This window comes from Aulonocara stuartgranti (assembly GCF_965226115.1).
Source record: "Aulonocara stuartgranti genome assembly, chromosome: 20".
Taxonomy (NCBI): Eukaryota; Metazoa; Chordata; class Actinopteri; order Cichliformes; family Cichlidae; genus Aulonocara; species Aulonocara stuartgranti.
Window position 1 is genome coordinate 4,638,478 of NC_138956.1, and position 13,329 is coordinate 4,651,806.

General features: G+C 44.5%; 1 protein-coding gene across 2 annotated transcripts in view; it reads left to right on the plus strand.

The window, feature by feature from the left end:
- Window positions 1-13,329, plus strand: part of rerea (arginine-glutamic acid dipeptide (RE) repeats a) — a 132,272-nt gene that overhangs the window by 64,875 nt on the left and 54,068 nt on the right. For both annotated transcript variants that reach the window (XM_082518710.1, XM_082518711.1), the window contains exon 4: window positions 2,629-2,699. In XM_082518710.1, the coding sequence (XP_082374836.1) occupies window positions 2,629-2,699 (71 nt within the window). The remainder of the gene's footprint in view (window positions 1-2,628; window positions 2,700-13,329) is intronic.

Here is a 13,329-nt window from a genome sequence, read left to right on the forward strand (position 1 = left end):
TCAAGCTCGCGCTCCGTCTCTCTCGGCGTTGCAGTCAGCAGTGGATTCCAAGCAGAAAGGCGTAAACGTATGGTTTTTGAATGATTGAGCGCTCATGTGCAAAAAAAAAAAAAAAAAAAGCACCGCCGTGGCTCTCCTGCCTCCTGTGAAGCCTGCATCCATTCGCCAGAACACACTATAACCCTAAAAAAAAAAGCCCATCCCCCACATGGACCCCCGCCTCTGTTAAATACCTCGCCCCCTCCCCTTTCTACTTCTCCACTTGAGCGAGGAGACCCATTTCCAAATGCACAAAATGGCAGGAACGTTTAACCAAACCAGGCAGACCCCCGGAGGAACCGCTTGGCCCGGTTCAGCCTTCCTCCCCGCCTAACCCCCCACTCACCCACCCAAACCTCCCCGAGCTCCGTCGCCTCCTCCTTTTTGTTCAGATGACAGAGTCTGAAGCGTTAACTTGGATTTAACTTTCACATTCATTGAGATTCGTGTTCGAGTCAATTTCAGAGAAATGCCCTTGAGGTGGTAGACTTTTAGTGCCCAGGATGAATTCAGAATGTGCTTTTGACGCTCGAAGAATAGACTCGCTTGCTGTCTGTGAATGATTAAACTAGATCCCCGTCTCTCTCTCTCTCTCTCTCTCTCTCACTCTTTTTTTTTTTTTGCCCTCCACCTATCTTTTTCACTCTTGCTGTCTGTTCTTTGTGCCTGTTGATGCACTCTGGGGTGCAGACTCGGAGATCTGGCCTCTCTAAATGAATGTGCTGCCGAGGTGAAGGGACACTAAACCCTAATTCCCCCGATTTGACTCCTCCGAAACATGTCATCTCATTCAGATTAGTCTCTTTTGTTCTCTGCCCTCCCCCCACTCCCTCCATCCTGATCCTCCCTCCTCCACCTCCTCCTCTACCCGTTTCTCTCTGTCTCTTCCTCTACACACACACACAGACACACACACACACACACAGTGTGTTGTTCACAGATCACACAATAGCACTGATGGATATTTTCATTCATGTTATCTTGTAAATGACTTCCAGGGATGGTGTAGAGGAGGGGGGCGGGTGGTGGTGGAGAAGCATGAAGAGGGCAGTAGTGAGAGAGATATAATGCGTCACTCAGAGCCAGCAAGGGCGATAATACCCCCCCCCCCCCCCCCACACACCCACACCCACTTCCCCCTTTTAGAACAGCTCATTCAGCCTCCAGCAGATAACAAGCCCACCCTGAGGTTACATACACAAACACACACACGCGCGCACACATAGCTTTTCAAAAAACAAAGCCCATGATGTCACAGGCGCACATGTACACAGCAGCCCCCCTCTACAAATGGTGTCTTGGGTGTCAGAGTCATTTAATGTCTTTTGCCACCTCTCTGTTCCTCTGCAAGCGGTAAGATAAACCACAGCCCGATCGATAACTCTGTTGACACAAATAAATAACAGATGATGGCAGCGTCGGTCGCTGAGAGAAGGCGGCTACGCGATCTTTTGTTAGGGAAAAGTGTGGCGTAATACTTCTGTGAGGAGCAGCTCAGCAGGTGTTTCAGCGAGACGAGCGCCAGCCATTTGTGTTGTCAGTGTAAATGTTGTCGATGGTGGCGTTCTCTCTTTCTTTCTTTTCTTTTCACAGAGCTGCGAGATATCGCCCTCCTTCATGGCTGTGTGTGTGCATGCGAGTTAATGGCAGCAGAAGCGTTACACTTTTCCTCTCCTCGCTGCTCCAATTGGTAGGAGCACCGACCCTGGGAGCATTCAAGTAGCTTTTGTCACACTGCTTCCGCGTGTGTGCGATCTGTTTCTCAATCAATTAAGTGAATGGCTTTTGATTGCTCTGCCTGGTATAAACTCCTGTTTTACACCAAAATAAATCATTTTACACTCAGTTTGATCACACTCCTGGTTTTGTGTTGCAGTTAAGAGCCAAAGGTGACTGTTATGCTAATTTGACTTTTGTGAATTCACATCTCTCGCTCTCTCTCAATAATCATTTAAAAACCTGGCTGTTTCTGGAAAGTACTGTGGCGGGGTGAGCAGTAACCATTAGCTGTGTCCCCCAACACCACCACCTCCTCCTTTTTTTTCTCCTTCCTAACAGAAGTGGCTGTGTGTTTTTTGTCCTCTGCAGCGTGAATGTTTTTGTTAAGGAGATGAGAGTTCATGACCTGGCCATACCACCAGTCACATTCAATTTAGCCACGCAGCCAGCCGGCCCAGCTCCTCTCTCTCACACACACACTTTTTTTTAATTGGTTTGTTTCTCTCAGAGTAACCCAGAGCTAACTGTTGGCTGTAGTTGTCATTTTAGTAAAAAACAAGTCACAGTGAAGACTTGAGGGGTGGGATGGGGTTAAAGCTAGTATTGCTCACTGGTGTATAAATGGAGTGGAACAATAACATAATTCCCCTGGGGCGTAATGTTTGCTTTGGAAAGGCAACCTTGTAGCGCTCCAAAAGTCCTTAATCCTATTACTCGCATTCCAATTGAATTTGACTCAAGGAGGAAAAAAATGTCTTTTCAGCAGAGGTAACAGCACACAAAATAATATATTACTGAGTCTGGCTGCTTAAAAGCATGAAAGCTTTGAGAAGTGTGAACATCTCCTGTTTTTTTTTTTCTCACTTGCAGATTGTGTGTACATTGAGAGTCAGCGGCCCAACACTCCCTACTTCATTTGTAGCATTCAGGATTTCAAGCTGGTGAGTAGATTTCTTTTTATTGTTCCACTTCCTATCAGCCTATTTCATGTCCTCATTTCCTCACACCAACCCATCCATACATGGCATACAAGGGAAAGCATACTATTGTTGAGAAGAAATTCCAAAGGAAATCGGGGCAAAGCTGATTAAATTTACATAACAGATCATACTGAAGTGCTGATGGATTATATCATCAGTTTGGGGGGTTTTTTTTTTGTACTGGCAAATAAAAATCCTTCAGCGAATCTTAAACACCACTAACCTTTGCAGTCCACTGGCAGTGTAATAATGCCTGTAATGGAAATATAGATGTTAGTCGATGTGGTTAATTGATTTAACGAAGGAGACCTTCACCGCTTTTCAATTGATTTTTTTTTTCCCTTTTTTACGACCTAATGTGGCCAAATTGCCTCTTTTGCTGAATAAAGAAAGAAATTAGTTTTTAATTTGCTGATGAGAATAGCTGATTCATCAGGCTCGGTCACTTTAGTGAGACGGTGCTTGTTTTCTGCGCAACAGGACACTTAAAATTCATCACAGCCACACACACATACTCACACTGCCTTCTCCAGAAGAGGAAGTTGAGTTCATCCGTAATAGATTTGTTTTTGTCTATGCAAATAATAAAATAAAGGGCACAGTATTATGGTTTGAGAGCTTCAGTTAGTTTGCTATATGGTAATTGCCTTTAATGACACACTGCACAGTTTTAGAAGGAGTTTCACGACTGGGTGCAGATTATCTTTTTTTAAGTAATTTGTAATTTGATGTAAAATCCTGGATTGTCTTATTGCCACACTGTGTCTTTTTACACTAATGGCACCAGTGGCTTACCCCATGCTGGATCTTTCCTAAAGGCCGATGCACCCAGAAGATTGTTTTCTATTTTCGGGCCAACCTTCAAATGGAAATATTTCACTGAAGCTTGAAATTCATTATGAAACTGAATTTGAATGTTTTTAATTGGTCTTTTGCGTGGCATTCGACTGCCGCGAACAAAAAAGCGGAACTCATTTCGGTCCAGGTTTGCAGTAATGTGACCACTGTTTATTGGGAAAAGACTCTTGGAATTTGTAATGAATGGGTTTGTGTTGCCTTTTGAAGCCACGGCAAAGCCTCCCAAGTATTACCTGTTTTTCAGGAGATTGGTTGTCTAAGCAGAGCACAGAAGACTTTGGGAGGGGAGGGTTGGGCCAAAGGAATGGCTGTTAGAGTCAGAGGCCATACTTGGTGCTTTATGAGACAGGGGAGTGGTGAGGGTGTGTGTGTGGCCTAACATCCACCGAAGGAAACCAGAATTGAGATTCTAAAGTAATATAGATAAACATTTTGTGCTTAATTTCGCACTTTTTCAGTTTTAGGTGGGGTGGATTCTAGACAGGTCACCTGTCTTTCACAGTCACAGCTAATTCACTGAAGCTTAAATACATGTTTATTTGTAAAACTGGCCAAAAATAACAAGAAAATGCACAGATGTCTATTAAGTTAGGTAAACATACTGTACTCATATACCACCTTTCTGTTCAATTTGAGCAGCCAAAGTGCTAAAGTGCTTTCCATTCACACACATTCATACAAACGCTTATTTCTATGCCTAAGCCTTGCCTAAAATTCACACACACAGACACACAAACACACACTGGTGGATGCTGTGAGGGACAAGGCATGAAGACTACAGTAGCCCCTCTTAACCGCTACATGTGGACCAATTACTTGTTTATCTACACGTTTATGGATTGTTTATTGAGAATATATGAATTCTAGTAAAGTGATCATTGTCTTTTAGGATAATTACACACACTTGCAAATGCTTTTGTGCTCAATGGGAAGCTGAGTGTAGAAGGTTTTTCAAGGTGAGCTGCAGGCCTTGCAGCTAGGCCCCACAGCAGCGAGGCTTTAATCGGATTGCTTTCAGAGACTGCTGAGGATGGCAGGAACCTTTTCTTATGATCGCATGCACACACACTCGCACGAACACCCACGCACTTGCACCTTGATTAAGAGCGCCAGAAGAGGTCTGGGGCAGGCAGAGGTAATTGTCCAGGGAGAGAGGCAGAATGCTAGCTACATTAGCTGACCTCTCTCTCTGTCTCTCTGTCTCCCTCTGTGTCTGTCTCTGTCTCTCTGTTACTCCCTCCCCCAGTCCGTCTGTAATTAATGAACAGCCATCTGCATGCCTGTATGTGTTTGAGCAGACTGTACCCTTGTCCTCCTATGTTAAGACAACAAGCCCCCGCTGGCTCTCTAAACACGTACAGCATTTTTCAGTGAGCTCACTTTGTCACTGAACTACAAATCACACACACACACACACACACACACACACACACACACACACACACACACACACACACACACACACACAAAAGAAAAAAAAAAAGCCAGGCTACATTGAAAACTCGTAATCTCTGTTTGGTAGTCTAGCACACAATCCTCTTTTAGGATGATGGCTGATTTAGGTTGTAATTGCGCGTTTGTATAAACTATCATCTAGCTGAGCCAACCTCGATTCTACCCCCGTCACCCTGCGCTCAAAACTGGGGCACAGAGGCCTTGTGCTTTTGGGGGAATAAAATGCTCCTTCACTCATTCGGCTCTTTTGCAGAACATAATGGTCAGGCTAATCTCATTTCCTCTCCCTGCCACGATATATTGAAAGGAAGAGACAACAGGCAACATGAGTCGTATAACATCAACTGCTTCTCTTTATTTCCCATCTCCTCTCTAACCTCCCTCCCTCCTTCTGCCTCCAACCCCCTCCACCACCACCACCTTTTCTTGCTGCACAAATTATCGATCACTCCACCCCACCTCTGCGTGGTGGAACAGGGCTTTGGAGACACAGCAGAAAGGGGAAGAAATTTTATTGGTCCTGAACCAAACAACCTCATCAATATTGCCCTTCTCGTACCTTTCTCCTTTTCCCCCAACTCTCACTTGCCTTCCTCAGTCTTTAGGCCATAACAGTCTCAGTTGTGTACTTTATCTAATGACCTGTGAATCCAATTAGTGGGGTGTAGAAATCCTGAATGCAGCCATCAATCTCTCCTGCACGCAAAGAACAAGGATTGAAGCCGGCCTCTCTGTTTATGTATTTCTTATCTTTTTCTCACTTGGCGTTTTCTCCACGTCGAGGTGATTCTGAGCCTGTTCTCATTACATATATGTCATCTACCCCTTTTCCACACGCATACACAAACACCAAGATGTCCATTCAACAATAACACATGCAAAAAAAAAATCAATTCTGCGTCACTTTTAGGGTCATTGTGGACTTGGAGGGCAATCATTTTTGCCTGACTCGTTTAGTCAACAGTGGCAGCTTTGGTGCCCACTGCAACCCCTGTGACACATTGATCCATCCATATAGAGTTCCACCTCCTCCCTCCCTCCTAACATGTCTGCCAAGATACGGAGATGAGCAGCAGCGGACTGTTTCTAAACCGTTAGAAGCGGTAGTGGCGTGGCGAAGTGTTAAAACACTCTTACAAAGATGAAAATCTCTGCCGCCCACATTTCAATTATTAAAAGTGTGAAAGTTTGCAGCAACATTAGTAAAACTCATCAGTTTTCGAAAATGACAAAAATTATTTGCAAAACTTGCAGGAGATTAAAAAAAAAACAGAAATAAATGGTGGCACGAAATTGTGACTTTAAATGAATCAAAGAATGATTGAAATGTTTCGTTTAAGGCGGGTAACATGGCGGGTATTGTAAACGTGCATCACAGTGCATTCTCTCGGATGTGATTAGTTAGGTCAATTAAAGGCCTGCAGTCCTTTAGGCTGTTCTCCCACAAGGGCTAGTTTCTGTTTACACCCAGTGCCGTGACCTTGTAATGTGTTACAATCTATACTGGATGAAAGCAATGCAGGGAGCTTGCCAGATACAGACTTGTGTGTTTTTTATCTTGTGCGTGTCTGTGTGTGCTTGCGCCGCATTTCTATTCTGGTCACGCAGCTTGTATTATGATCATGTACTTTGATACGTATTAATCTTGTTCTCACGCGAGTCGTATGTCGCCGTGAGAGAAGAATCGAAGACAAAAAGCCGCCAGACAGAAACTGAGCGCTGAGCAGTCTGCAGCCATATCTGCCCATTGACCCTGACTTCACCAATCCATCCTGCTCTTCTTACCTCAATTCTCTCCTCTGTCTCCATTTCTCTCCCTCTCACTCTCTCATCTGTCTGTTTCTACACTTCATTCCCCTCCTCCCCCCATCGTCCCCTCTCCTCTTTATCTGCTGTCACTCACCTCCCTCCCTCCTCCCATCCCATGTTCAAGCCATTGTGCTCGTGTCCTCGACGCTCATTGACCCTCCCACCTCTCCTCTCTGCTTGTAGCTAGCCTTATTTGCTGTTATTGGCCAAGTCAGCTGTGCCCCATCCTCCCTCCCGTCCTTCCTTTCCCTACATCCTTCTCTTTCCCTGCCAGCAACCCTGTCTCCCTCCCTCTTTCGTTAATGGAGTGATTGCAGCGTTTCTCCCTCGGGGAACAAGGGATTGAGGAGCCCAGTACACCAACACACAAACATACAAACACACACACACCCTCACAGTCTTTCTCTCCCACTGTTAGCCTCACAAACAAATGCTCATCTCCACCCCTGGATCTTCCTGCTTATGGACATTTAATTAGATGCCACGTACAATGCAATTATCTTGCCAGGATTCGTGCTCATATGTTGCAGTCCTGATCAGCTACAGTACAGAGCACACTGTATTCACTGGTTTTCATTATGTCCCGTCATTTAGCAGCAGTGTAAGGTTATAACCACCCGAGATTGAGTGCGCTCTGTTTCGTCTGCGAGATGTGCACAGGTTAATCTGCGACACGCTTTATGTTCTTTGTGTTTGTCCAGGGAAAACATGTTGTGATGTCGTGTTTGTACAGGTCTGAGCACTGTCAAGTAACACGTCAATACATGCACTTGGCATGTGTGGATGCGCATTACTGGAGATAATGATGTTAAGTCTAAATGATGAGATGTGTCGAAACCATAGGTGTTTCTGCAGAGGATAACAGATTATTGCATAGGAAGCGTAGCTTATCCTGCTGTAAGGGTTTAGCTTTGCACATGGGGTGATTTACATCTCCTCTCAGTGTCTAATCTCTGTCTTTACGGTTAATAAATCCGGTTTGATGCAAAGAAATGGCCCCAATTTGTTTCGACATATCACTCGCGTCATCCTCTTTTATCATAGAACTCTTACAAATAATGGCAGCAGTATTTTGAATTATCTGAATGTATGTGTTTAAAATGAAAAGGATTCTTTTATTTAACTTCATTCAAAAGCATTTTGATGCATTTTCTCTTTTGTGATGCTGAGATGATATTGTCTATTTCCTGAACCGGTTGGAATAATTAATTGGCGGGCCAAAACATTTAATTAGCAAAGAGCTTGCAAATTAATGAGGAAAACTCTGCATTTTCACAGTGTGACACGGTTGTTTGTGGGACTATTATAGAAAATCAGATGCGTGGATGTGCTGTAATATTTTAATGATGGCACAAAATCCCATCTCAGTTTTAGTGCTAGATTAAAAAAATATGAAAAAACCCATCTACCAATGCTAAAGGTGCACTGCAGACAGGGGTGCAGATTTAGAAGCCTCTAAAGCTCAGTTAGTGGCACGTGTGTGTGATTTAATGAGTAAATCATTTATTGTTAAGCTTTACTATCTGTGTAATCGGGACACATGCACCGTCTGTGTGTGGGTATTCACATACATGTTTTCTTTAGATTGACATAACAGTTAATGTGTCATGTTAACAACATGTGTATACCTTCTCCATAAACACGCACACATGTGCACACCAAATGCTAATTATATCTCTCACAACTGATCCCTGACTGTTTTAGCTGCTGTATAACGTTCAGCCTTGGAAAGTGCTTCCTATTCAAAGTCCATAATTAAAAATGTTTGATAAAGATGCAAATTTATGTGCATAAATACGCATGCTTAACATGAGCACTTATTAGGTTTTCTGTGGACCCTGACTACAGTCCTAATGGAATCCAAAGTGCTGAGAATTAGTTTAACAATGAGATCCACGGGCTAATTAGCTTGCGGCTAGCTCACATGCACGTATTCAGATCCGTGGGATATCTGTAAGTGTATATGTGCTAATGGAGCTTGCGACCGTCCCCGCGGTCCATCCCCACATGTGCGGTGATTCAGTGAAAGCAAGCATGTCAGACTGTTGGTGCTGAGCCACCGAAATGACAGTGGGAGGTTTACTAGACAGCCATCACTACTTGTCTCTTGTCACTGCCTGGAAGGCTGAGCTTCCTCTTTTTTTTTATCTCCTTTCTCCCTTTGCGGCCACCCTCCACCCCACCCCCATCGAACATTTTGAAATGCAATTATGGATCAGTGAGCACCACCATCAGTCGTACTTCTTGTTAATATTTATTGAGTAGAGCAGCAGCCGCTGCCATCTCTTGAGAGAGGGGCGCTACAGTCATTAGGGGCAATTTTGTGTGTTTGTGTGTGTGTGTATATATTCGTGTGTGTGCTTCTCAGCTCTTCCTTTCATTCCACAGTCCACTCAGCTGCTGTAAGCGAGCTGCTACATTTCTCAGGCATGAACATGTGGAGGTGCACTCTTTCACAGTTGCATGGGGCTGTCTTAAGTGTGTGCTTGTCTCTGTGCTCTCTGTGAGGAAGCAGCTTTGACAAGGGCATCTAGGCGTCTACAGACATGGCCGGCCAGGCGAGCCTGCTGCAGACTGTGTGATTGAAGCATCCTGCCTGTAATGTTCCCCCATTGAGTGGCAGCCTTAAAGCAATACAAGCACAACACAGCTGCTATTAAACACTGAATGGCCATTCACTTCCACTTGGCTGCAAAAGGGAAACAAAGCAGAATTGTTTGGGGGTTTTTTCTATTTGGACAAATTCTGCTCAGATTAGCTATCTTCATTTGACAAATGGCCCACTCCCTTTCCTCTCCTTGCATTTGATTATGACTAGACCCAATGAGCAAAGCATTTTCTGCCACTGTTTTGGTACTATCGTGCCACTTTGTCCATTGTGACCATTTCGATTCATTCTTCTGTTCTGTGTGAGGTATGAGGCACCCTATCCCGTTCCCTCCATACTTCACTCGCGTTTCTCACGCTTGAATTTTCATTGAGGTGAAGCCATTAATGTCATTCTCTGGAAAAACATTAGGTCATTAAGCTGCCACGTTGGTGACCAGCTTAAAGCAGCTGCTCTTTCTGTTCATGTATGCGCTTACAATTTTTGCAAGACTGACAAGCCGTAGTTCTACTCTGGTGTCGGTTTGCAAGCGTGGTGCATTTCTCAAATCAGATGGAGACAGGCATGCGTCTCTCTGACAGCTACAGAGCCCCGTCTCTGTTGGGAGACGGGTTAGATTGATTGTCCACACCAGCGCAGTGATGAATAAATAAAGCAATACAAATGGCAAGGTTGAGATAACAACACATTTCAGGCCCAGCAAGTGGAGCAACTGGGATTGAGCTCTCCTTGTGGGTATGAAATGAAACCTGCCCAACCCTCTGCATGGCTCTTCGACTCTTCTCTCCCTCTTTTCATCTTTTTGGACAGATAACACTTTTTTCTCTCACCCTCACTGCCCTCGCTGTGCATTAGCTAAACGCTGCTATGGAAACTAGTTGTTCAACCAATAGGATTATCTCTTTCTCTAGGATAGAAGACGGGAGGGGAGTGAAGTAGACTGAAATCAAAATGGGGTTTGTGTGTGTGTGTGGTTTTTTTATGAGTGGTGATTACTTTCCCAGATGGGGTGTGGGCGCAGCCTGCGGACAATGGGGGGTTGGTCGGACTGAAGGGCCAGGCCAGCGGCCGTAACATTTTCAGAAAGGCCCAATCAATAGCCACCTCTGTGACCCTTCACTGCTAAATAATTCAGCAGAGAAGCCTTTTGACTACTTTACCCCCCCACTTTAGAGTCTAATTAGTTTACTCTGACCGGCTTGGCCTCATGCAAAGATTTCATTTTATTAGTATTATTTTTTTCCAGGGATAAATGACATTTGGGACCAACATTGAAAATCAAAGTGCTTTTTTCACCTTTTGTTGCCACCTTGTTAAAATACTTGGTTGCTCTGCTTCAGACACTTTTCCTCTTTAAAAAATTTTTTTAGTTGAATACAATTGAAAACAACTCTGATTTCTTTGCATTTTCATCACATGAACTGAAGTCACCATGCACTGGAGTTTAGCACCACACTTTATCTTAATAGCAAACAGACACTGCTGCCTTCTCTGCTGCTGACTTTGATGAGAAAGCAGGAAAAACAAATGCCCTTTTTGGCACAGATGCCTACAAAGGCAGGCAGATTTGATGCTCACATAATACACAGGACTCCCAACCTGGTGGTATGGGAAAATAATGGCAGCGCCTGTTTAATCACTCAACCAAGGTCTTCCTATTGAAAAGAAAGCATCCTCCCCCTCGTCCTCCATATGGGGCTGCACACTAAATTAGAGGGTGAAGGTTTCTTTGAAGTAGGCTAATGTTCACAGCGTCTCGTAACCACTGGGACCTTAAATTGTAGATAAGACTCTTCATTCTGTCTTTGCTCACTCATCATTTCCATGGATTTTATTTTTTCCGTGTCACCTTCCTGGTCGCTGCAGTGAGTTTTGTACTTGGAGAATCTCTTGTGTCTTCCTGGCCACCCAGTGCTGAGTGTAGTAACCAGACACTAAACACATTTGCGTGGACTGGTCAAGCTTTAATTGGATTGGCCTCTGCTCTGAAAACGGATGGCTAATTTTACCCCCACCTCCTCGCCTTCTCCTACATTACATTACAGCTACACACACCCCCACCCCCCGCCACTCTTTTCCCTTTTTCCAACATTCACTTTTCCCCTCCCTTTCTCAGCTTAAGGAGGTATCTGGCATGCTTCACCACTGGTGCTCAACTTAGCTCAGTTTAATTTCCAGCTTGTCCAATGTGTGACATGCCAATAAAAAAAAGAATGACAGAGAAAAGGAGAGAAAGAGGAGGAGGAGGGGCGAGAGAGTATAACGCTGTGGAAGTGGAGATTTACAGTGGTATCGGGTTCACACGCTTCCACCAGGGCCCTATCCCCCCCCAATCTCTATTAAAGAACACATGGTGCAAATTAACTCTTGCCAGCAGAGAGAGCAGAGGGAGGAAGGAAAAGAGGGCAAAGGCATCGGTCAGAGACAGGGGAAGACACGAAAAGAGGAAATTTCAGGGATTGCCGTGAGGTCTGAGGAATGTAGCTTTTCGTAGCTTGGATCTCGCTCGCCTCGCAAAGCTGTTAAAAACAAAACAAAAAAAACAGTGACATCACCACAGGCTGTCATCTCCAGCAGCTCCCCTGCAGCACCACAGCGATCTCATACAGACCTTCTGACACTTTGTACATGTGCTACAGCTTGAATGACTGCTAACTCTGTCCTCCATCTAAAAATGCTTGTTGATCTAATCCAACACAACTGGCTGACATGTGCTCGAGCTTTGATCATTAAAAGGGTGATGTTGGTCTGTTTGACAAGTCTGATTCAGTTTCTTGAGAACAACTCAGTCGTTATATGCGAACAAACCTAGAGACCAGAGAGTTTTACCAGACATATTATCAAGATTTACACACTGGAGGTACTCCATAACCAACAAATAAAACACTGGAAGGGCTCATGGTTGCAGCTTTTGCTCTCATCGAAGGATTTTAGTAGATTTTGTAGAAGCTTTCAAACCATAAAATGCACCAATATGCCCGATGATTGACAGAAAGGTGACTGCCTTTGCTCGCATGTACAATAGGGCATAGAAACAGGGTTGAAAAGCATAGATAAAATGTGTTTTTCCTCGTGTTTCAGGTAATGACAAATCTGTGCTGGTCTTTTCTTAGACACAGAGGGGAGGATTGTGTATTTTCCATTCTGTGCGTCATATTTCCGCCTGCAGTGGCTGCGGCTGGTGCTGCATGTGCTTTGATGGGCAAGCCTAAATTGTGTTTGCCTGTCTGTCACCACCAATGGATCACATGGACTGAGGGAACCGCAGCTGCGAAGGCTCGGAGACGCTTCACCACACTTGCACACACACTTCATTTATCCTGCGGATAGGTGTTTGTGCCTTCTTGCGACTTGTATCCACACACAAAACGTTGCACACTTCATTATTCCTGCATTGTGTAACGCCCCCCTCCCAAGTACTCTGCTGTGCTTCCCTAAAAAACAGTCCAAACCTCTAAATTCTCCACCATCTCCTCCACTTGTCTGCTGTCTGGCAGTACATACCTCAGACTCCCTTTCTCTCCTTCTCAGCAGTAATCTCTCCCAAACATCATCCCTACTGAGATTTCACAGTACTACCAGTTTATTTTATTGTTGCCTCGATCTTAAAAGAAAGAAAGAAGAAGAGTATGCTACGAAGCTGTATAAACAGTGTCTGTGACGGTAAAGACATTTCCTGGCATCAAAGGGCCGAGCCGTGCTATCCCCTCAGTAGCTGTATTCATTTCCCCTCCTGCCACGCTCAAATGCTCTTTGTTCCTCTCTTTATAGGAATGTACTTAACAGTTTGGCAGTGTTGTGTTTGTGAACAGAGCCGCCTTTGTTCCAGCAGGCAGTTAACACTTGTGTACAGAGTAAAGG